The 23,200-nt window shown below is 40.3% G+C and overlaps 1 protein-coding gene and 1 long non-coding RNA gene across 2 annotated transcripts; one reads left to right on the top strand and one right to left on the bottom strand.

The window, feature by feature from the left end:
* Positions 1–100: 100 nt before the first annotated feature.
* Positions 101–3,003, top strand: LOC130257842 (uncharacterized). The gene is made up of 3 exons (XR_008841389.1): positions 101–264; positions 890–1,149; positions 2,760–3,003. It is a non-coding gene; the product is annotated as an uncharacterized LOC130257842 (long non-coding RNA).
* TERB1 (telomere repeat binding bouquet formation protein 1) lies at positions 1,507–21,701 on the bottom strand. Its single transcript, XM_056500742.1, has 22 exons — positions 21,251–21,701; positions 20,627–20,689; positions 19,224–19,281; positions 18,163–18,273; positions 17,856–17,984; positions 17,275–17,406; positions 16,796–16,856; positions 16,585–16,700; positions 16,332–16,454; positions 15,713–15,865; positions 14,500–14,631; positions 12,979–13,104; positions 11,844–11,998; positions 10,768–11,114; positions 9,152–9,213; positions 8,067–8,159; positions 6,579–6,746; positions 6,044–6,124; positions 4,229–4,342; positions 3,734–3,846; positions 2,998–3,207; positions 1,507–2,458 (listed from the first exon to the last, which is right to left on the bottom strand). The coding sequence occupies exons 3-22, from the start codon at positions 19,255–19,257 to the stop codon at positions 2,429–2,431; spliced, it is 2,490 nt and encodes an 829-aa protein (XP_056356717.1). The 5' UTR covers positions 19,258–19,281; positions 20,627–20,689; positions 21,251–21,701; the 3' UTR covers positions 1,507–2,428.
* Positions 21,702–23,200: the final 1,499 nt, after the last annotated feature.

The following is a 23,200-nucleotide window of genomic DNA, read 5'->3' as shown; positions in this document are numbered from 1 at the left end:
CCGCGGCCCGCCCTGCGCCGCCGTCCTGTGCCCGCCTGCGCCCCCTGCTGCCCGCGGGAGCGGCAGCCGCTCGGGTACCTGCTGCAACCACTGCGGGTCCGCTCGGGTACCTGCTGCATCCCCTGCGGGTCCGCTCGGGTACCTGCTGCATCCCCTGCGGGTCCGCTCGAGTACCTGCTGCATCCCCTGCGGATCCGCTCGGGTACCTGCTGCAACCCCGGCACCTCCTCAGGTACCTCCTGCATCCCCTGCGGACCCGCTCAGGTACCTGCTGCATCCCCTCCAGACCTGCTCGGGTACCTCCTGCATCCCCGGCATCTCCTCAGGTACCTCCTGTATCCCCTGCAGACCCACTCAGGTACCTCCTGCACCCCTGGCACCTGCCCTGGCACCCCCCCAGTACCTCCCTGCACCCCCCTGGGTATCTCCCTGCACCCCCTGGTACCTCCTCGCTAGCCCTCCGCAGACCCAGTCCCCGCCCTGCCAGTGCAGCCCCGAGGCTGGGCAGTGCTGGGGTCAGATCTGGATGAGCACAAGGTGTAAACCGTTGCTGACTGATCAAGCTGTCATTACCACCCCATCCTCACACCCCTGACATCCTCTGTTGGACCACCACTAACAACAGAACCACCAGAGCATGTCAGGGTTTTTACAAGCAGACTTTCCTGGGTGGTTTGTCAGTCATTCCAGCCTTTAAAATTTTTGAAATACTGCCCTGGGCAGCCCAAGCAGCCTGAAAGTGACATCAACTATTCTCATTCAATTTTGGTTTTGTGGTTCCTGTTACATGTGGATTTCGAAGCACTTGTACAAGAAAATAAAAGTGATCAAGGCTGTAAGTTAATCCAAAGGAGAGCAAAAGACTGACTTGCACAAATTCACACCTCAGGTTTCTGCTTGCTCCTGGTCCATGACTTCCCATCTGGATCCCACCAGAATGTTCCAATGACGTGGTTCCAGCCCCTGCCTTCCCAGAGGAGGTAAAGCACCAGCAGAGGCTGCCCAAAAAAGCAGCAGGAATTCCTCCCTTGAAGAGTCTCAGAACATGACAAGGCACTGAATAACTTGCATAACTTTGACCCCAGCCCTGCTGAGAGGAGAGGAGACCAAAGGCTCCACAGGGACTTTACAATCTGAACTGTACCTAAGGTGAGGTCAATTCTCATTATTGCAACTTTCTCACCTTGTGGCAAGTAAAGATTTACACCTTACATATTTTAGCCACTTGAGACATTTAGGCCTTGATAATGTGGATACTAATACACATTCAGTAAAGGATGAAGTAACAGCTTGTTTGGACTCAGCTGGAAAAGTCCCTGGAAAAACACCTGGAGTGTGTCTCCTTGGGGACACTCCACCTTGGGAGCCCTTCTGGCTCCCACTCTGCCAGTAGCTCCACTGATACTCAACCCTGCTGCTGGCAACAGCTCTACTCAGAGACATCTTTTATAGATGCTTCAATATTTTAATAACAAAAACCCACAAATTGCAACAGCTGAAAATATTGGAAGACGTATTTATTGCACCATTGGCATCATCTTTATTGCAAGTTTCTCAGGTTTTGGTTACCTTGCCTGTTTTCAAGCATTTAAGCCACATCATAGTGAAAACCTAGTGCTAATAGAATAACTAAACCTTTCCCATAATAAATTAACTATTGATTCATCATTCCTTTATCAGAAAAAATAAAAAATACAACTGAAATACTAATGCTATCAGTGAAAAATCAAGTTATCAAGGCTTCAGTAAAGCTTCCTATAAAAAAATGTGTATTTAGCAGAAATGGTGGTTCTGCTCACTTGAAAAATACACCAGAAAACTGTCCAACTATAAACAGAAGCCAAATTCTATCTGTACCTACTCAGTTCAGTAAGCACAGAATTTCTGTAACAGTGAAAGATTTGCCTTCTCTATGCAGCAATGTTTAACTACACATTGTGTTTTCTGTCACAGAGATATTTTTCTGCACATGCAACATATTCAATGCATGACAAAATATTCTACCTGCTTTAAACATTTCATTTATTAAGAGGCCTTTATTAAGGCACAACATTAACAGCAGTTACAGACATAAAGTATTAATTTTAGTAATATATCCTTTTCTTACAAATGGTATAGAGCAAGCTACAAAAAGTTAACTCAAAATTTGCATAAATCAAATGCTCAAGAAGGTAAAATTAAGTTCTAAATTAATGCAATTTTTACGGATAGAGATTCTGTTGCCTATGATAGCATTACTTAAAGAAATTGTCAAGTTATGCTAAATTAAATTTACAATGCATAAAAATTCTGTCAGTTGTCACTGAAAAACAGGAGTTCAAGCCAACCTAAATTCTCCAAGGACTCAAGTTGTTCTGGCAATACCTCACTGTTACAAAGGCTGTTCTTGAACATTCTGCAATGAAATCCAAAGCACCCTCAGATGATGTTATTGATGTCCTTTGTGGGCTTTTTTCATCTATAAAAGGGAGATAAAAGAAAATATCAAGATAAATGTTGCCCCAAATGACTGCACAATTATAGACCAGCTTTCAGTAGATAAAGGCTTGTCACTTAATTGCTCCCACAGTCTCCAAAGCACAGGAGCAATGCTCCCTGTGTGAGGGATGCATGGATTAACCACCGGCAAACTGCTGCAGAGGCTCCCACAGATCAGCATCACAACAGAGGCTAAGCAGAGAGGAGACCAACTCCATGATAAACACAGGGATTAATTCAGAGTCCTTAATGACACTCTCATTCTCTTTGTACCCTGTCAGGTGGCAGTGGCAGGTTCCAAGGCTCTCTGGTCTTTTCATACTTTAGTTCTCCCTCTTCAAGCAACAGCTCTGATAGAATTACACCAGAGACCATTCTCATGGGCACTGAACTGACACAAGGCACAATCCCATGGCTGCACACTCTGAAAGCCTCTATTTCTGCAAGTCAGCTCAGGAGCTAACGTTGAAAACTGGGCTCACAGCATTTGCCATCAGTAGAAAATTCAGTGGTGAGTACCTGCACCTGTAACCTGTAGTACTTCTTGGAAAGATCAACGCTTGTCCGTCCTTTCTGGAAAGGGTAAGACCACAGAATCAAATTCCAGTGGTTGCCCATTTTTTGTACTCCTTTCAAAAGGCAGTTGATTTCTTCAGTTGTGAAATCTTTTCGGGCTCTCCTCTTTTTCAAAGGTGTCATGCTCATGGCCAGGGAACACATTTCATTGCCCTACAAATAATTATTTTGTTGTCTTTGAGAATTATGTAAATGTACATACTATTTTGCATGTGGAAGTAATACTGGCAATTCAGCATTTAATATTTGTAAAGAAATGATCACACTGGCAAGGGAACAATGCTTCTTCAAGGTTTCTTCATTGTCACCACTCACTGAAATACAGTATTTTTCTGTGATCTTCATTTCTGTTGTGCCTACACAGTTTATTCTTTTATCATGTTTATTTCTTTAGGTTTCTGTTACTACCATACTGTGCAAATCTTCATTAATACAGGAAAAATCAGACCTCCAGATCCACCATTCTGAAAGATGTCAGCTAAAAAATGCTAAAATCAATTCAAGGCTAAACTAGTGTGACTGGAGTAGAATCAACATAGGAATATCTTTTTAATAAGGTTCATTTTGCTACTGGACTCCTGCTAAAGGTGACTAAAAAAGAAACTACACAATTCCTAGTGCTTTTATTTGGCCATTTATAAACATGTCAGTGCATGATTAGGCTTTGCATAACACTAACCTCATCTTTGTCAAGTGAATGTGTGCAATTTTCTTTTAAGTTCTGACATTTCTGGCTGCACATCTCTTTGACTCTCTGTCTCTTCAGGTTAGCATCTTGGATTTCTCGTAAAGCTACAAAATTGTGAACAAAGAGGCCACTTGGTCACTTTAAACTCACTAAAATCTACTGAAAAAATATATATAAAACTGTAAAGGACCATTTATTCTAATGAATCTGAATATGTAAACGTAGCTTTGTTAGTAATATCTCATTCTCCTTAGACATTTTTTCTCATAATCTACATTAAGACATAAGGACTATTGATGAACTAGAAGCAAACAATAGTATTATTCATGTTCAAGTGGATTTCTGTGAGAGAAATGTAACAGTTTATTTAAATTCCATCTATCTCCAATAGCAAGGACAGGTGCTTCTCTCAATGCTCTGACCTAAATGCAAACACTGATCTTTCAGTTGTGCATATCAGAGAATTCATTTTCTGGTAATACTTACACTTTTCATATGCAGGTGTCAAGTTATAGTTACTAGTCCACCTAATATTTCTACTATGTTCAGCTCTCTTTGAAGTCTTAGATTTGTCTTTTCTATTTGGAGTCAAAAGAATGCCTTAAAATAAACAATAAAAACACAAACAATAAAACTTTACACATATTTCTTAGGAAAAAAAAAAAAACCCAAATCACAAAACACAGGTTATGTTTCAGGAAATAAAATTTAAGAGAGAATCATCTTTTGAGCCATACCACTAATCTGGTCTTGGAAGAAAGACTGGAAAATTCAGTTTACTTCATCTTACAGGAAATGTGTACTTCCTAAGATTATATATTGCTGTAATGAGCTTTCAAGATGAAATGCAGTTGCTTTGGTTGGTTTTTTTTACATTTTAAAATACCTTTGTGGCTTTCATAAGACAAATTAATCAATTTCTGAATCTGATGCAGAAAAATATAAAGAAATTTTAAAATCAACCTTCTATCTTTTATTGGGCATTAATTAAATAAAACAACCACATAAACAAGGCTTTTGAAAATAAGAGTACTAAAAATTAATTTCTGGTGGGAATTTCAAAATTCAGATTTCAATTCTCATTTAAAGAAGAATTAATTCTAAAGAACTCCCCTTGTAGTTGTTTATCATAAGCCCAAGTCCTCAGCAGAGTTCTCAGCAGGAACAGGAAGGGGTCTAATGGAATAACATGACTGGAGCTTCATAAGGAGCGGTACTGCATGCAGATTCAGGCAGCTAAGCTCTGCTGTGAGCCTGACTAAACCTCTCCATTTTAGAAAACAATGCCACAAAACTGAGAAATAGCAAATGCCATGCAAGTAACCCTGACAGGAATAAAAAAAAAATCAATACATCATGTGCCAGTTAACTTTGCAGGGAAATCATATGCATTACACAATTTTGTGATTATAGAGGATTGTCTTGGGTTGCAAGATGTGGTCAGAAATGTGTATTCTATCACCATCTGTTGAAGCTGGGTGGGACAGTGACCCTTATCTCTGTGGCACATATTATCTGCTAATGGGCCATGTTTAAAACCAAGTGGGGCAGTCATCTTTATCTTTTCCCCAACCCATCCTCCCTCCAGGAAGATATCATCTGCTGCTGGGCCATTCAGTCCCACTGCATGACTGATAAAATTACATCATCCCACTGGGAGATGCTCCAGCCAGGGGAGGAGCCAAGCCTTTCCTACCTAGATAAAATCTGAGATTTGGAACATCAAGGCAAATTTCTTTCCACTGGATTCCAAAGGAAAACTGGATCTTTCCACATCATCCCTGGACCTTCAGAGGAAAACTGCACCTTCTACAGGAGCACTGCTCCAGCTGAACCACATCTGCCACTGCAGGAGGATGCAGCCACCATTGAATGGCACTGCTACCAACACCCTGACTGACTGATGGGGTGTCAGGTTGTATTCTGACTCTGTCAGTGTTTTGGGGTTGTTCTTTGTAATACTGTATTTCTATTTTAATTTTCCTAGTAAAGAACTGTTATTCCTAATTCCCATATCTTTGCCTGAGAGCCCCTTAATTTCAGAGTTATAATAATTTGGAGGGAGGGGGTTTACATTCTCCATTTCAAAGAGAAGCTCCTGCCTTTATTGGCAAACACCTGTCCTTCAAACTAGGACAAGGATGAATTTTCTGGCCTAATAATACACAGAATATTCTCAGAATCTAGAAGGAAAAAAAAAAAAGAAAATAATTTCCTATCCTGTCTCCCATGGTAAAGTTCTGCAGAAGAGTTAAGAGACAGTAATGGGTTTTCACACCACTTTCCAAACCAAGCCCTTACTTTGGAAACTATCCTTCTTGCTGCTAAAAGTTGGTATTTCTTTATGCAGCCTGTCTTTCTTCACTGGGGCTAGCAGTGTTTCTGGAAAATATAAGATGAACACTAGTACAAATGCCAGTAAGCAATAACTGTTTAGTTTTCAGAATTCCTCCTTTAAACCAGAAAAACATAGGATGTGCTTCTATTTAATTCATTAAGATTTCTAAGTATCCTAGACCCCTAAATGTGTAATATTGAATGAAATTACTTCGATGTTATGTCATACATTTACTCACACATATTTCAACTTAATACATTCCTTTCTCTTAGGATTTGACTACTGCTGGCAAACGTGAGACTCTTATCAAAGCCTATATTGAGCAACTGTCACCATGGCAGATCAAAACAGAAATGGCCAGTTCTGATCTCACTTAGTACAATAAAATTCCATGAGTGAGTTTAAAACAGCAAGACAATCAGAAGCAAATAAAAAAAGTTCAGAATTTTAAATGCAATTTAAAGCAATGGTTCCAAGTACTGAAAACAAACTCCATACCTTGGTGAGTGGCAGATCTGCTGCTGTTACCAGCAGCTGCCCTGAGGAGTTCCCTTCGGTATCTTTCTTCAGCCTCCAGGATGACCCTGTGGTGCTCACACCTGTGCAGGCAACTCTGCAACACCTCAGTGAAGGTTTTACTGTTCAAGGACAGTCCTGCTGTGCAACCTGGGAAAATAGGATACTGCAGAAATAGCAATCACAGCTTCTAAAGAAGCTACCACAAAGTTCAGTGTTTCATTTTGCTCACTAGGATCAATTTGACTTCAGGTTTTCCAAATTCATGTCATTTTTATGCGCCTTTTTGAAATACTTTGTATTTGTTCTCTTAAAATTGTTTTCAACACCTTATGGGACTAAGTTATACTGTACTTCCACTACAGAAGTACTGAGTAAGGCACGGATGCTCTACAGAACTACAAATATTGGTGGGATGAGAAGACACAGTCCTCATTTCCATTTGTATATTTATCCAGGAGACAAAATATACATATTATGTATGATATATATATTTTTTTTTTTAAACTTTGTGTTGTAACAGTTACCTGTATTAATCTGAATCAATGGTAAGTCTAGTTTAGGCATGAATTCCCTCATAGGAAGCCTCACTATTCATTTTTGAGGACATTCCTAGGGTAATTTATGGTTTAGATATCCTTGGATGCTCTCATGGTTAAGTTACATCAGCTGAAGGAGAACTTATGGGAGGAGTCACTGGAAGGCCACAAGTCCATATGTGTAACATCCTACCTTAAGATAAAGCAGTCCTAAAGCTCAGCTTGAATTTAGTTTGAAAACTCGGTTAAAAATAATGTTCGAAGGTGGGTTATGGACTGCTTTGGGGGTTCTTTGGTTTTCTGTGGGTTTTTGTTTTGTTGGGGGTTTTTAAATAAAGAAACATTGGCTTGATTATAAAATCCATTCACAATCCAGAGTACCAGCAGCATTGTCATGACCTACTGATGGAGCAGGCTGAGGAAGTAGAGCTTGGGGTAACTGAGAGTTGTAGGTGTGGAGGAAAATACCTGCTCAAGTATTCTTCCAATTAGGGTCACCTTTTAAATATCTCTATGTTCTGTTTGTCGGAGAGGAGAGGAGAGGAGAGGAGAGGAGAGGAGAGGAGAGGAGAGGAGAGGAGAGGAGAGGAGAGGAGAGGAGAGGAGAGGAGAGGAGAGGAGAGGAGAGGAGAGGAGAGGAGAGGAGAGGAGAGGAGAGGAGAGGAGAGGAGAGGAGAGGAGAGGAGAGGAGAGGAGAGGAGAGGAGAGGAGAGGAGAGGAGAGGAGAGGAGAGGAGAGGAGAGGAGAGGAGAGGAGAGGAGAGGAGAGGAGAGGAGAGGAGAGGAGAGGAAAGTACCTCAGGTTTTGTTATTACATATGGTAATAGAACAGATGTGTTATTATTTCTGTCAAGTCCATCCACTTACTGCACTGCTAACTCTTTCAAGCTTCTTTAAGTACTCTGGAAAGAAAGATCTAAGATAATATTTACCTAAACACCTTAAATCTGCCATTTCCTGGGATGAAGATGTAACTGAAGTACTTTTGACTCTCTCAGTTTTCTCTGAGCACAATAAATGTTGATCTAAATGAAGGAGGAAAAAAGTCACTAAGAAATGCAACCTATCTTTTGCCATGGTAATCATGCATCAGCATAACTACATCCAACTGCATTTTCTGCTTGTAGATGATTAAGGTTTAATTAACATAACAGCAGAAAATCCAAATTAAATTTCTCAAGATAAATGCCTCACATTCACATTTCTGTAATTCCAGAATAACTATGTTCAATTCAGTGGTTTTTTTCATCACTCTCCCAAAGGATATTACTTCAACTTGAACATAGTAAATTAACTCTGCAAGCTCATATTGCTTAACTAAGCCCTATACACTTTATTTCTGTTTGGAATCAGATGCTGACAAATGTAATGTATTGGAATAATAAATATTCTCAGTTTAAACAGATGTAACCTGGAGATCAGCTGGTCACCTCTAAAGCTCCCATTCTGGCAAATTCTAATCTAGTGAATACTTAGCAATTTTATAAATTAACAGGAAGCTAAACAATAAATAAAGATTTGATTGAACAGATCACAGTTCTGAAGTAAATGCATCCTACTAGGATTAATGCAAATCTGAAAAACTTTTCTTTTAAACACATGTTCATAACGTAGGAACAGCATCAGGCAAAAGTCAGTCTCACAGGCAGATTTTATCTAAGCCTTACAGGCACAGCTCAAAACCTACATTTTCTATTAGTGGCTTTCACTGGTCAGAACAGATTAAACACTAAACTTAATCTCTGATACATTCATTTGTATAGTTAAAATAAAATTTTAAAAAAAGAAAGCTAAAATATGTATTAGAAGAAAAGTAGGATAAATGTTCTGGTAAAATTATGTACAGTATAAAATTCCAACACTATGCAGACCAGTTAAAAGATATTACACATAAGGCACCTCTCTCCTCTAATGATACTTAACAAGTGACAAAAAGTAGTGATTAATGTACACAAAACTAATTAAAATCTCATTAAGAACAAAATCAGCTCAGAAAGGAACGTGTAGCTGTTTGTACCTGATGTGCATGTCTGTTTCATATCTTTAATAGTCTCTGCTGCTTGTTTACTTAACTGTTCACTGGGAAGATCAAAATGTGAACAAATTAAACCAAATAAAACAATAAAAACAATGTACATTTACCTGCAAATGAATACACACCAAGGGCACAATAAATAAACATATTAAATACACAAAAGGGAAAACTCTAAAAAAATCATTCTAATTATCCTGAGTTACTGGACTAATGGCACCCAGCACATGATTAATGCATGTTAGAACCTGTTTCCCAGAGATCAGTGATTGGCATTCCTTGCAGTCTGTTCAGCAGGGAATGCAGAGCTGTCACTGGTTTCCAGAATAATTTGCAATTCAGATTCACATAAAGATTACCAAACGCACACAAAGCTCTCACAGAGTCTTCAGAATACTGTAGCCTTCACTATTTGCAGCAAATGCTCTAAAAGGTAATTGGTTTTCTTCTTTTCTTACACTAATTAACTTCTATGCAACCAACACACTGCTATAATACCCTGATAGAGCATTTTTGTGTCCCTGACTCCCTCTGAAAGCTACAGGAGGAAGGAGCCTGATCCATAGTTACTTACCAGTAGCTCCTGTGTTCACACAAATGCACATTCAAAAAGAGAGATTTTTTTAAATTGATATTTTAACAGTTTTGTACATCAGAGCCCACAACAACAACTAAAGAAGCTGTAAAATTATGCTAACCAGTAGCAAAGCAAAATCGACCTGATTTTACCATAGAAAATATCCAGGCTCTTGGTGATTTCTGTGGTAGTTGCAAAGTAACAATATAAGACCAGGAAACTGCACAGAGCAAGGTGCAGCCAGACACATTAAAAAAGCACAATAAAAATGTGGAACTCAAAAAGCCCGAAACAATACATAAACCCTCCAAAAAATGTATATTTGATCATTGACTGTCTTGAGGGATGTTCCAGATATAAACTCAGGAGAATGGAAACTGTATTTATGATTGCAAGCAAGCTATAAATAATTTTGGGTTTATCAATAGGAAAGACAAACACAAGCAGCAAAAGAGGAAAATTAGCATTTGTGTGAAAGCAAAGAGCAAGAGAACAGGGAATGACCAAAAAGGACCGTTCCTTTCTCTTCCCATGCAAGGCAGCACTGGAACATGAGGGGAGAAAAGCAGTGGCACAGGAACTTTTTTCCCCCTACTTTGCAGACACTCCAGTTTCAGTATTTTTCCAAGCAGTTCTCTACTTGTAGTTTCCCTAGTAAGTTCACATTACAGAAACCATTGTGGTTTTGTCCAAACCAATGGGTTAAATCTTGATCTGTTACATCAGTGAGAACTTTGGGGCAAAAGCCACAGATGATTTTCAGCACTATGCTGAAGGCACTTGAACGTGCCCTGCAGGAGGCTCACTGTACAACACCAGCACTCAGAGATCAGCAGCTTTATTACTGCCATGACTGATCTTTGATCTGTGATCTCAGAGACAATCTCTGGTGGGCCACCAAAGGGTTACATCTTTCCACTAGAAAAAAACCCCATAGTTAGTAACAGATAATTTAAAAGCCTGTCAATTTGGAATGACTAAAGAAAAGCAAATTAGTATTTCTGCTTAGGTATAAGATTCTTACCCTGCTTGAAGACCAGACTGTTTTTTTCCACAAGCAGTTTTTCCATTTATATTGTGACTTTGAGGTACACTATCTGTTTGCAGTTCAGTGACTGAACGTGGAATGTTCCTCTGTTCAGTTTGTCTGGTAGAAGCTGCATCCATAGTGTTCCCTGTTTCATTTTTTTGTGGAGCAGAAATTACAGATGGAGCAAGAACCTGATTATTCAACTTTGAGGTCAACTGTGGACAACAAACATCTTTCTGTGTTCTTTCTGTGTACTTTGGATCAGCAGGATTCACGTCCTGGGATTTTAATGCTTCAGAATTGGCTACTGAAGATCCAAATATTTCTCCTTGCACTCTTTCCTGTATTGAAAAATACTGGTTAGTGGCCATGTGAGCTCTATAAAAATGTTAAATAAATCCAGTAACAGGATTAACTAGATAGTCTAACTCTGAGGGTTAAGCAAATTCCAGAGAAGCTTCAGAAAACCCCCTGACTGAGCTGAGAGCCAACGAGGCAGCAATGCCACTGAGGGTGTTGAGGGGGTACTTCCTAAGTGCTAACTTCAGGCTGAAGCAAGGAATTTGCTACTAATGCAAGGCACTGCTAGAACTTAAGAGCCATCTAAATAACTCATAAAGTTGCTGTTCCAAACCCACAGATACTCAGCAGCTTTAAAGCACAAGAAAAATATGAAACAACTTTATCTCAGCTTATGTTCCCATTCTTCTTTATGATCTATCCCACCACAGCTGCACATCCCTGAGCATTTCATGCATGCAAATATTAAAAATATAGGTTTGAATGTCCAGCAATTAAAAACAAATTCAAATTCTTTTTCTATCTCATTGAAAAGCTACAATAAACTCAAATACTTCATGCAATACAGATGTCTCCATTCTCTGCACACCTGTAACTCGGTCTGATCTACAATAATGATAAAAAATGCAGGTTGTAGTTTCACACAAATCCAACATTTTTCCTGGGTTTTTTTGCTCACATTGAAATCGTCTTAAGGATTTAGTTTTGCTTTCTCCTTAAACACTAGAAAGATGTGATTAGTTTTATCCTATTTTGGTAAATAGGCCAACCTCATCATGCTCTTTTTCAAGCAAGTTTATTCTGTGTAAAATTTCTTCTGCTTTCTTCCAGTAGTCTTGTAGACAACTTTTTATGACTGGCATATCCAATTCTTCTGCACTGTTCACATATGAGTTATCGTATAATTTCAGAGACAACTGTTCAGCTTTATAAAATATAAAACAATATTAATATTTAAAATTTTATCAATTAACATTTTAAAAAGTATTTATTATATTTTAGTATGCTGAGAAACAGCCCCAATAATTTAATGCAAAATAACAATTTTTATAAAACTTAAATTTATACATAAATGGTAACATGCTTGAAATATAAGTTGCAGTTACAAGAGGTGAGCTTGCAATTACAGTTATTATAAACTATTTGCACAATGATGCTGTGGAAAAAACAAAAAAGAAGACTTTTTCATTGACTTAACTCTGGGTTCTTTACCAGTATGAATTTCTGCTTTTTTAAAAAAACAATTCCATATTAAGGGATACTGCAAATCCCCTCATGCCCTCATCTTACACAAACCTCTCAGCTGTGCTTACAGCACAAAAATGTAGATACAGGTTTGTTTTCTCCTAATTAGAAATTGCACACCCTCCAGCTCTAGAGATTAGAGGACAAGGTCTCTCTGTTTCATGAGTGGTATTGTACAGATAATTAATAAAAAACTGAAACAGGGGACCTAAAAATACATTCTACTTCAGAAAAAAAAAAAAAAAAATCAAGATTTCTTAGTATTAGAAATTGATCTAGTCACAGTGATTTCAGGCTTGAATACCTCCTGGTTTATTCTCTCTGTAGTGGTACCTCCCCAGGAAGAGAGTATCCACTGGGTGTTAAATGGCAACGTTCCTATTTTCCACAGAATTTACAGATGGGAAAACTTTAAGAACTGTCCTTACATGGAGAGGTCTCACAAATGAATTATTGCAACACTGTTGGAATTTTTACTTCTCTTTTTTTCTGCCTAAGTCAGTTTTTGATGACAAATAAGCAACTTTCAGTGTAGAAACAAACATCTCTTGGAATACATAGAATTACAAAACTGTGACAGTTAAAATCACTTGGGGAATCAGCAGAACACAGAGATGGAAATAATCACTGTCATTTTAAAAGCAATACCAGCAAGCGTACTCATTTGTTTGCAGTTCTGCAGCACAAAAGTTGCAGCTTTGATGAGTTCCTCGTCCTGAGATTCTGTCAATACCTGAATCATAAGTGGCAGACCATTGTTCTGAAGCAGCTCACACTGGTTTTCTTCTAGAAAGGACATGGTAAAGGAAAATTAGTTGGTTTCAGCCCCACACACCTTAACCTTACAGTAATTTTATGAGTCAATACTAGCAACTTTCTGTAAGTTTCTGTAGAAAAAGAGATTTCCATTACAAACCCAAGCCTGCTGCAGTGACAGCAGGAGAGCTTTACATCACACAGAATGATTTGACCAGAACTCAGATTTCTGTAGAAAAACTGAAGGATGACTGACACAAATTATAGGATGGAGTTCTAAGCTCATTTAATTGTGGCCTAAAACATTCAAATAATGATCTTTTCTTTTTGTTTCTTTTCTTCCATTACCTGCTCTTGGAGTAGATATGCTATATTTCTGTGAGGCCTGAGATGCAGAAATATTAAAATCTCGAGTTTTATAATTAGCAAAATGAAATTACTAGTTTAATCCTGGTCTAGCCAATCTGTTCCTCCTCATTTATTATGGAATTAGCTAAATTTTTATAGTGATCTCATTTGCATATGTAGTCATATAACTGATAACTTGCTAAAAATAGTTTCCTTGTTTCAACTTAATAAAAAAAGGAATTTAAAAAAGTAAACATTTTTATTTTGACAGTGTCAGCATTTTAAGAGAAACCTTTTGTCTATCGGTTTATTAATTTTTCTATTCAAAAGACACTTTCCATTACATCTTGTTTCAATAATTCTTCATGAAAAAATATCTGTTCAAATAAATTTATGACCTACTGAGCTAATTATTAAACATGTTACTGGCACTCAGAGGATGAAAACCAACCAGAATTTTTGAACATAAGCTCTTTTTTTTGTTTATCTAAACACACATGAGAAAAAACAGTAGTACAAATGAACTTTCCTTTCCATTTGCTTGCACTACCACAAAATACCAACTGAAGTGCAGTATGTAACCAGATATGCTTGGGCAAGCCCTGAGGAACATGACAAAAACATTTCAGGGCTACCTACTGCTTATGTGTCTTGAAAAGCAATGCTGTTTCATGGCTTCAACAAATATTACTGGCCTTGTAAGCAGTGGACAGAAGTTGTAGGTGCCAAGAACCATGAAAAGAGAGCTCAAGACAGCTCTCTCACAGATTTGTTGTGTCTAGATTGTAGTCGCTTTCAGGTCAGGATTAATTATTCCCTGTGATCCCTAAGCCCAGCTCTGAATTCTTGCATATTAGTCTACTTTTTCAAAGCCACTAAGGACACTTCCTGCTAACAAGCTTTAAAATTTAAAGATGGAACATTATAGAAAACCTTTTTTTCTGAATATTGCCATTATAATATTTAACAGAACTCTCCCTCATGTTCCAGTCTTGATGAAGTGACACCACTGGAGGAGTCAGTGTATGAGAATTTAGGCAAAGCTGACAGACAGGAAAAAGAAAAAGCAAATCTTACCACAAACTTCAGTACAGTGTCCAATTGTTAGAATAATACTGATTTTTTCTCCTGTGCTCAGTGTCTCATTGGACAGCAGCTTCAGCAGCTCTGACACAGTGTGATACTTTGCCAAGACAACACCCATGGCAGCTGTTTGTTAAAATAATTGGAAGGAAAATAAACTAGATAAGGAGTGTACAGGAATTATCCAAGGATAAAATGCCGGGTTTTGAGGGAACTCTACAGACCCTCAAAGCCTTGGGCTTGCTCAGCCCTGCCTTGCTGTGCCTTTAACAGTTCAGATTAACCCACCCCTCCTGTGCTGCTCCCAAACCCAGCCCTGCCCAATCTCCCAGACCTGAACCCCGTGGAAATGAGACAGAAGATCTGAGGAACAAGGGCTTTTCACTGTGCAAGTTTTGGAGATCCCTGCTGAATTCCTTCACATTCTTCATCAGCTCCAGCATAGAACCAGAGAGAGCTGAATAAGCTTTGACACACAGAGTATCTGCCATAAAAAAAGCAGGGGACAAGCCCTTCCTGGCACTGGGAACACCACAGCCTATCCATGCTGAGGCCTAGTCCTGGCACACACCAACTGATCTGAAACTACACTCAGAACTAGTGCAGGCTTATGTTTTTAAACTTCTGTGAACTTCCTTGCGAAGCTCTTATGGCAGAAATGTGAGACAGACCAGCTATCTCCACAGCACAGGCTCATCAGGGTCACACATTTCTCCAAACCTTCTGATGGAATACACAAGACCCCTCAGGAGAGCCAGTACCCAGCCAGCAAACCAGAGCAGAGGTGTGCTATGCAGAAACACCACATTTGTTCAGCTCCGCCTCTGAATTACTAAAGCTTCCTAAAGCCACATAATTTATTATGCAGGCATAGGCCTAACTCCAGGATCCAAACTGGCCAAATTCAGGCCCAGAGCTCAGCTTTACTTACCCAGGACTAGTTGTATGTAGCATCTTATATTTAATTTTCAGGAGGGTTTAAATTTCACTGTATTTATTTTAGCAACAGTGGGACAGTAATCCACCTCAGATCAGCTGAATCACTCCTCACTTTCACCTCTGAATTTTAAAAAACACTGCAAAATCCTCTGGGATGTATATAACTCAACTGCCTTTAAGCATGCACTTATACAACTTTTCCACCAGCACAAGACTTTAAAAATTGCTTTTTAAAGTCACCATAGATAAAAAATATCTTTTCACTTACAGTTATTAGTAATGCAGGCATCCAGAGTCTTTGTTACTACCACTGCAAGTTTCATGCTGGAGAGACTCAAAGAGGAATCATGCATAAGCTCAAGGAGAACTTTGGCTAATGTATCCAATCCTCCAATAGAAACAAAATATTTCTGCACATATGCTTAGTGAAAAAAAAAGAAAAAATGTGATTTAAGCAACAGAGTTTGCAAGCTATTTTAGCATTTCCCCAAGTAAGTCCATCATAGTTTTTCTGTGCATGTGTTAGTCATTAAATGGATATACAAGCTGGATATACATTAATCTCAAGAAATGTAGTAACTGCATATAAAAAAATTACAGGAAAACATGAAAAGTCATTAATGACTTTTATTTAGAAATACCTTTAATTAAAACAGCTTCCAAATAGTTTTGCTGACCTTATGAACTGTAACCAGATTGTGGCTATTTGTGGACTTGAGCACATTGTAGTGTAAGTAAAGATGGTGGAATAGAGTTGTCAGAGTAAAGGTTGGAAGAACAGCAAACGACTTTGTAGAGATTGACATGGAAGAAAGAACCATTTAACCCTCCAATTAAGCTTACTTTTATCAAATGCAAAACTGTGTAAAAGCTGGAGCTACACTTACAGTTATTTGCAACTGTGAGACCAAGAAATGAACAAATGGGACGAACTATCCAAGGCTCTGTGCAACTCTCGAGACACTCTTTGGCATAGGGAAAAACTGAACAGCAAATGTTTTGATTATCTTCTAGAAAAAATAAAAACAAATTGCCCCAAATCAAAACGCAATGAAATGAAATTTCAGCTGAACATTAAAAATGAAACCAAAGTTTTACTAATATGGAGAATATCTTTAAACTTCTTAAAGCAACATGTACCATTCTGGGGGTTGTTGACACAGGCACAGAGAGTGCTGCACACTGAGGACCAGAGCTGATAGCAGGGATCGGTGTTTTCATCTGACAGATTCTTCTCGGAGGTGGAGAGAGCTGTTCTGTTAAGGACAATGCAAACAAGTCCCAAATAGTCAAGGAAACATGGCTGCTAACCAGTCTATTATTTGTCTGTTTGAATTGCAACCCTGTTTACCTGAATAACTGCAGCAGCAGGCTGATGCAGCCTGTATCTCTGACATAGGTTTGCCCATTTTCTAAAAGAGAAGACACACAAGACTCCAAAGAAAAACGCAATTTCAGACAAAATCTTAACATCAAGTTTCATTTACATACATACATTCCCTTTCCTAAGCACATATCTTCCCCAGAAGTAAATAGAAAATCATGTCAATATATTGGTAAATAACCTATCTATGTCTCTCTTTTTCTATATATTCTCAGAAACTATAGGTTTGAAGTTGCAAACTATATTTTTAGAACTAAACCACTTTCTGCTGATTAAGGAAATCTTAGTGAGCAACTTAGACAATTCAGGTTCAGTTACATTCAAACATTCATCTTTATAAATTAACTTCACTGAAACATTACTTATTGAATCTTCCAAATTTTGTACTGCAGATTGGCAAATAGAAAAAGAGTGTTACAGTAACACCGAAAAAAACCCCAACTTACTATTATTTGAAACCAGTACTAAGATGACATAAACAGCCATTCTTTTCAAGTTCACACCAGAATCCTTGTTAATTAAAAATAAAATGAGGTCTTCAAACAATGCAGAGGTACACAAAGTCTGTTGACAATACACTGAAAACAAAGTGAAAATCATTAGGTCCTGAAGTAAGCTACTCATAATCCTAAATTATTAAATCTCAGTTGTGGCCAGTATGTGGGAAGTGGAGTCAAGGCAGGACTATGAAGTGACTGAGGGATTGCCCTGCAGTGAGTTCTGCATCAGCCAGGACCCTGGCAAGCTTTGGAACAATCCAGGAGTCATTTAACACCTGCTGCTGGAGGAGAGGTGGAGTACAGGTAACTGGTAACTTAAAGAACCCTCTGTGCACAAATCAGCAACGCACTGATCAAATCTGAGGTTGGGCAGGGCAACTGGGGCACCTTCATTGCCCCTTGCTCCAACTGACAATCTTGTAGTCTCATTTTGTGAGACTGAAAGAAAACGGAGACAAAGCACAAGCACAAGTAATGACAGGGGGCCATAATGCACTCAGAAACACAAGAAGTATAATTTTTATTACCATTACTCTCTATAATAATCCCCAATGTAAATAAAGCTGCTTCCTTTACGATGCAATGAACACTCGACTTGGCAAGGTCATTTATAAACATCAACCCACCAATTTCTCGAAAGTATTCGCTTGCTTCACCTACAAGAGGAAGAAAGAGCAGAAACTTTTGGTTTTGTTTCTCTGCAAAATGAAAGGCTTCTAAGATTTTCCAACATCTCAAACCTTATATCCTTTAGACAACATTTTTACAGTGCCCAACTTCTTAACATGGTGAACATAAATGACTGCATTGTTTCTAAAGGAAAGCATTTCTTACTGTTTTGTTGGCAAATGGAATAGATAGCGATCAAAGCCTCCTTCTGAGACAGAGGGCAGTCCATCTGATATTTAAGGCATTCAAGCAGTAAATTCAGATCTGTTTTCATATCTAGGAGCAAACACAAAAAACACTTCATTTAAAATGTTATATTATATTAATGTTATATTAATCTAGTCAGGATTAGAATAAACCTGTCCAAAAGCTATTATGTACATGTATTTTTAAAAAGGGGGAAAAGTGAGCCAAAATGGACCTACATCTCTTCTATTCACCCACAAACAACAAACCTAGAAATATTTGTGTCCGTAGTTTGTTATTTGAGCATGACTTCCCTTGTAGAGTAACAGCCTCCTTTTAATATTTCTGGCCTTTAATTACTAGCAACTGCTAGTAAGTGTGATGTAAACTACTAAATATTAAATTCACAATTTAAAGATTCATTAAGTGTAAACAATATACAACCATTAAAACATTCAGAGTGTAAACACAGTTGAAAATCTATGGAGTAGTAAGGAAGAGCCAAAAGCACAAGGCTGCTCCATGGTACTGAGTTATAGGAGACAAAAATCATGCACCATATTATCAGAGCCCTCAGTCAGAAGGTAAGAGACAGCAGTAACACAAAATATTCTCTGGGCACCTACACACAACCCTAGCTGGGTAAACAGACTTGGAAAATTCATTTCTTAGTGTTTGGTGTATAACTAAAAGACTTATTTGATAATTATTTCTAACTGTGACAGAAGGCACTGTTTATTGTAAACCCTTATAAAGTTTGGAGGTTCTTAAAGAAGTTAAAATACAATAAAAATTTGGGTAAATATTAGCAACTTAAAAAAAAAAAAGGTGACTTTGTGATGGTATGCTTTACTACATGTAGGTTTGTCATTGGATTTACCCTTTGCATATCCAGCACAGTATCCAAAATTTGGCAACAAGGAAAAGCACCTTTTCCCAGCTGCTTACCACTCCATGACAGGCCTCACAGGCATCACAGTCTACTAGAACTTTGTAAAATTGATGCAGATTATAATGATAAATTATATTAGATATCTTACCACACTGACTTTTCTGCATCTTTTGAGTGTTCATTTTTGTTTTATATCTGTTCTTGTTCTACAACAGCAAGAAAAAAGTGTTTTCAGATCTGTTCAGATGAGCAGTGTTTATAATATTTGCAGTATAAATGAAATCATTTTTCTAAGATGTACTCTTTCCAGTTTTCTGCTTTTACTCTGTCATCTCACACATACATAGTTTAACATATTCTTGTATGGCAAAGTTTTCCTTGGGAAATCCAGTATTTTATAATAACCCTGCATTTGTAACTACCAGGTTATCATCTTTTGAAAGTGGACATTCTGCAGAAGTCAGGTAATTCCATGTTACCACTGAGGGGCACTGTCAGTAAAGAATATCCCCTGCTCTATGATCACAACAAAGCTGATCCAATTTTACTTACAAGAGTGGCCAACTTTGCCATCAGCCAACAACTGGCATTAAGACCAAGTGATGTTACTTAGGGGGTGAACACTATAAAACACAGCCTGCTGTTGCTCAAGGAGTCACTAACCTGTCAGTATTGTTCTCGTAGTACTGATCAAACCAAAGGCAATGAGCACAGAGACATAATCCTTACAGTAAGAATTTATTTAAATTAACCAAAGACATGGTAACATTACATGAACCATGTAACCTAAAAAAATCCCACAGCATTGATTCGTAACAAACCCAACGTGGCAGCCTATGAGAACAGAGCAGCAGAGTGACATTCAGGTGTGAAGGCAGAAAGATGGTCCCTCAAACATGTCCCAAGTCCCAAACACAAAAGTTTGATGCAAGCATCACAGTAGCCTATTACATTTTCTCAAAACATTACTTAGTTCCAGGTAGAAACTTTCAGTCAGTGGCAAATCCAGCTTAATAATGGATTGGTTTTCCTTCTCAACGTGGAGCAGAGGCTGAAAGCAGTATCACTGTCATCTTAATGAAGACAGCCAGCCCTGTTTAGAGTTACTGATAGCCCCCATTCCTTTGCTGCTTCCATGAGAGAGGGAGAATTTAGAGTTCATCTCCCTTTAGCCTTTCAGAAGTGATAACAGGTGTGCATTCATTTTCCTGCAAATCCAGCCCTGCCACAACAGGCAAAAGCTTGTGAGCCTTCCTCACCTCTTTGTCCTGCTGCTACCACCCCACCAGCCTAAGAAACAACAAAAAGCACCCAAACAAAAGGAAGGCTGTAAAAATGACTTCACTCTGGAGCTAATTCCATTTCAGAAGAGTTTGGTTTAATACGTGTTTATACAATTATGCAATATAGGAAGCACAAGGGCTTTAAAACTGTGTGTATATATAAGGATTATCTTGACCTTACCTGGATCTTTCACTTTTGCAACCTACAGAAGCTACACAAAATAGTAGTTATAAGCCAGCCTACATCAATTACATGCAAATAGCTCACCTCTGTTGTTGCATCACAAGGCAAGGTGGAAAGACAAGCAACTAGATTTGCTTCAACAAACACCTGGCAAATGTTGCATATAGAACAGATTAGCTCTTCTCCATCAGTTATGGAAAATAACCCAGTAACATCCCTTCAAACCCAAAAGCCACTCCCGGAGAAGTGCAGATGTGTCAGTGTGTGTGTTCAGCAGCACTAGAGCACATGGCTGGCACGGTCAGTAACCAGGCAGCCTCGGCGGGATTTACCCTTTGGAACGCAGGGACCCAAGCCCAGAGGGGAGAAGTGTGGATTGTTGGTGTCCTGTGGAAAGCAAAGCCCACAGCAGCAGCTGAGGTCGTGAGGATTTGGGGGTGTCCTGGCCTATTTCAGCTCCCCCCCACCCTCCTCCCTCAGATGAGCCGTGTGTGATTTACAGCTCATTATCAGAGCTCCACTTTGAAGTCTTAGCGAGCACTCCAGATCAGCCCAAATATATGGAAAGAACATATCAAAATTTTTAAATGAATTGCGGGAGGGAGGGAGTGGGAGGAAGGCAACAATCTAAAGATGAAACAGTAGCTGCATTCTTCTGTGGGAGGGCTGGGGAGTCCCGAGGGAGAAAATGGGGCACGGCTCAGGTACCTGTGATCCGGCGGCGAGGGGGCTCCGGGCAGATCCCGAGGCGCTGCCGCCGGGCTGAGGGATGGGATCGGTGTGCGGAGGGGTGGGGATCGGTGTGCTGAGGGATGGGATCGGTGTGCGGAGGGATGGGATCGGTGTGCTGAGGGACGGGATCGGTGTGCGGAGGGATGGGATCGGTGTGCTGAGGGACGGGATCGGTGTGCTGAGGGACGGGATCGGTGTGCTGAGGGATGGGATCGGTGTGCTGAGGGACGGGATCAGTGTGCTGAGGGATGGGATCTCCGGGCTGAGGAAAGGGGATGGCCGGGCTGAGGGCTGATATCTCCGGGCTGAGATCGCCGGGCTGAGGTTCGGGATCGCCGCGCTGAGCGGCCTCGCCGAGCTGAGGGCAGCGCCCGGCCCGGCCCCTCAGGAGCCGCCGCAGCCCCAGCGCCGCCCGAGCGCCTCAGGGCGCGGCCGCCCTCGGACTCTGAGCCTTCCCCTCGGCCCGGCGGGGAGCGCTGGGAATGGTAGAACCGTCGGGGGTGGGAGGGATCTTTAAGACCATCCAGTTCAATCTCAGCCCAGCACTGCCACTGCACACCCTAAACCAATAAACCATTTCCCAGTGTCAGATCAGAGGCCTCTTTAACACCTCCGGAGATGGCAACTCCACCACCTCCCTGGCCAACCTGTTCTTAGGCCTGAACACCCGAACAGAGACAATTTTTCTTCTAAAATCTAACCTGAATTTCCTCTCTCAGTGTGAGGCCAGTTCCTCTGGCGCAGGCCCAGCAGGACAGAGCGGCCCCACCTCAGTGCACGCTCCTGGCAGGGAGCTGAGAGAGCCCTGAGGCACCTCCTGAGCCTCTGCTCCAGACTGAACAAACCCAGTTACTTCTCACGGGACATTTCCTCAACCCTTCATGAGCCTTGCTGCCCTTCTCTGGGCACACTGCAGCCCCTCCGTGTCCTTTTTCAAATGAGGGCCCAGAGCTGGACACAGCACTCGAGGTGTGGCCTCAGCAGTGCCCAGCACAGAGGGGCAGGCACTGCCCTGCTCCTGCTGCCCACGCTGCTGCTGATACAGCCCAGTGCCATTGGCCTCTTGCCCACCTGGGCACACTTTGGCTCACGCTGAGGTGACTGCTGACCTGCAGGAGGTGGCACTTGGCCTTGTGGAACCTCACGCCGCTGTCCTTGGCCCGTGGATCGAGTGTCCCAGCCTCACTGCAGAGCCTTCCTGTCCTCCAGCAGATCCACACTCCCACCCAATGGGAGTCTGCACATTTACTGAGGCTGCTCTCAATCCCCACATCCACATCATCGATTAAGGTGCTAACCAGGACCAGCCCCAAAACTGAGCCCTGGGCAACACATTTCAATGCAGCTCAGTTTGCACACTCTCCAGCTGGAGGCTGCAATGCCCCCAGAGCAGAAAGAGCTGCCATCCCGAGGCATTGGCCACACACACGGGTGCAGGAAAAACCCTTTTACTAGGTGAATGTGGCTGACAGAACTGAGCTTTCAGGCACACACTCCTTTTCTCTAATGACTCTGAACACAATAAATGGTATTTCACCTTCCAGCTCTTTGCACTATTGGATCCTCAGACCATCAGGGTTCATCAGCCTCTCTCACCCTTTTGCACCTTCTCCCTACTCAAGATGATGAGCAGCTTTTATAAGAAAAAATGCACTTCTGCTGCCAACAAGGTGAGCCAGTTTGTAAATGCAACTTCTGCTGCCAAAAACCAGCTGCTGCCTTTTTCTTTCAGTGGTGACTCATCAGAAGTAATGAAAATTTCTTGCATTTTAAACCAAAGAGGAGAAGAAACAAAAGCACTCACAGAGGATTTTGCAAAGCCAACATACGCCAATATGACTTATTCTGTTGCCTGCTCAGTTATTGCAGACCTTTGCTACTTTACCATTTGTCTTGTCCGGAGATTGTGCTCAGATAATTCAGTGA

The sequence above is a fragment of the Oenanthe melanoleuca genome, chromosome 11, assembly GCF_029582105.1.
Source record: "Oenanthe melanoleuca isolate GR-GAL-2019-014 chromosome 11, OMel1.0, whole genome shotgun sequence".
Lineage (NCBI taxonomy): Eukaryota > Metazoa > Chordata > Aves > Passeriformes > Muscicapidae > Oenanthe > Oenanthe melanoleuca.
The sequence above is the reverse complement of the archived record's forward strand: the minus strand, read 5'-3'. Positions and strand labels throughout refer to the sequence as shown.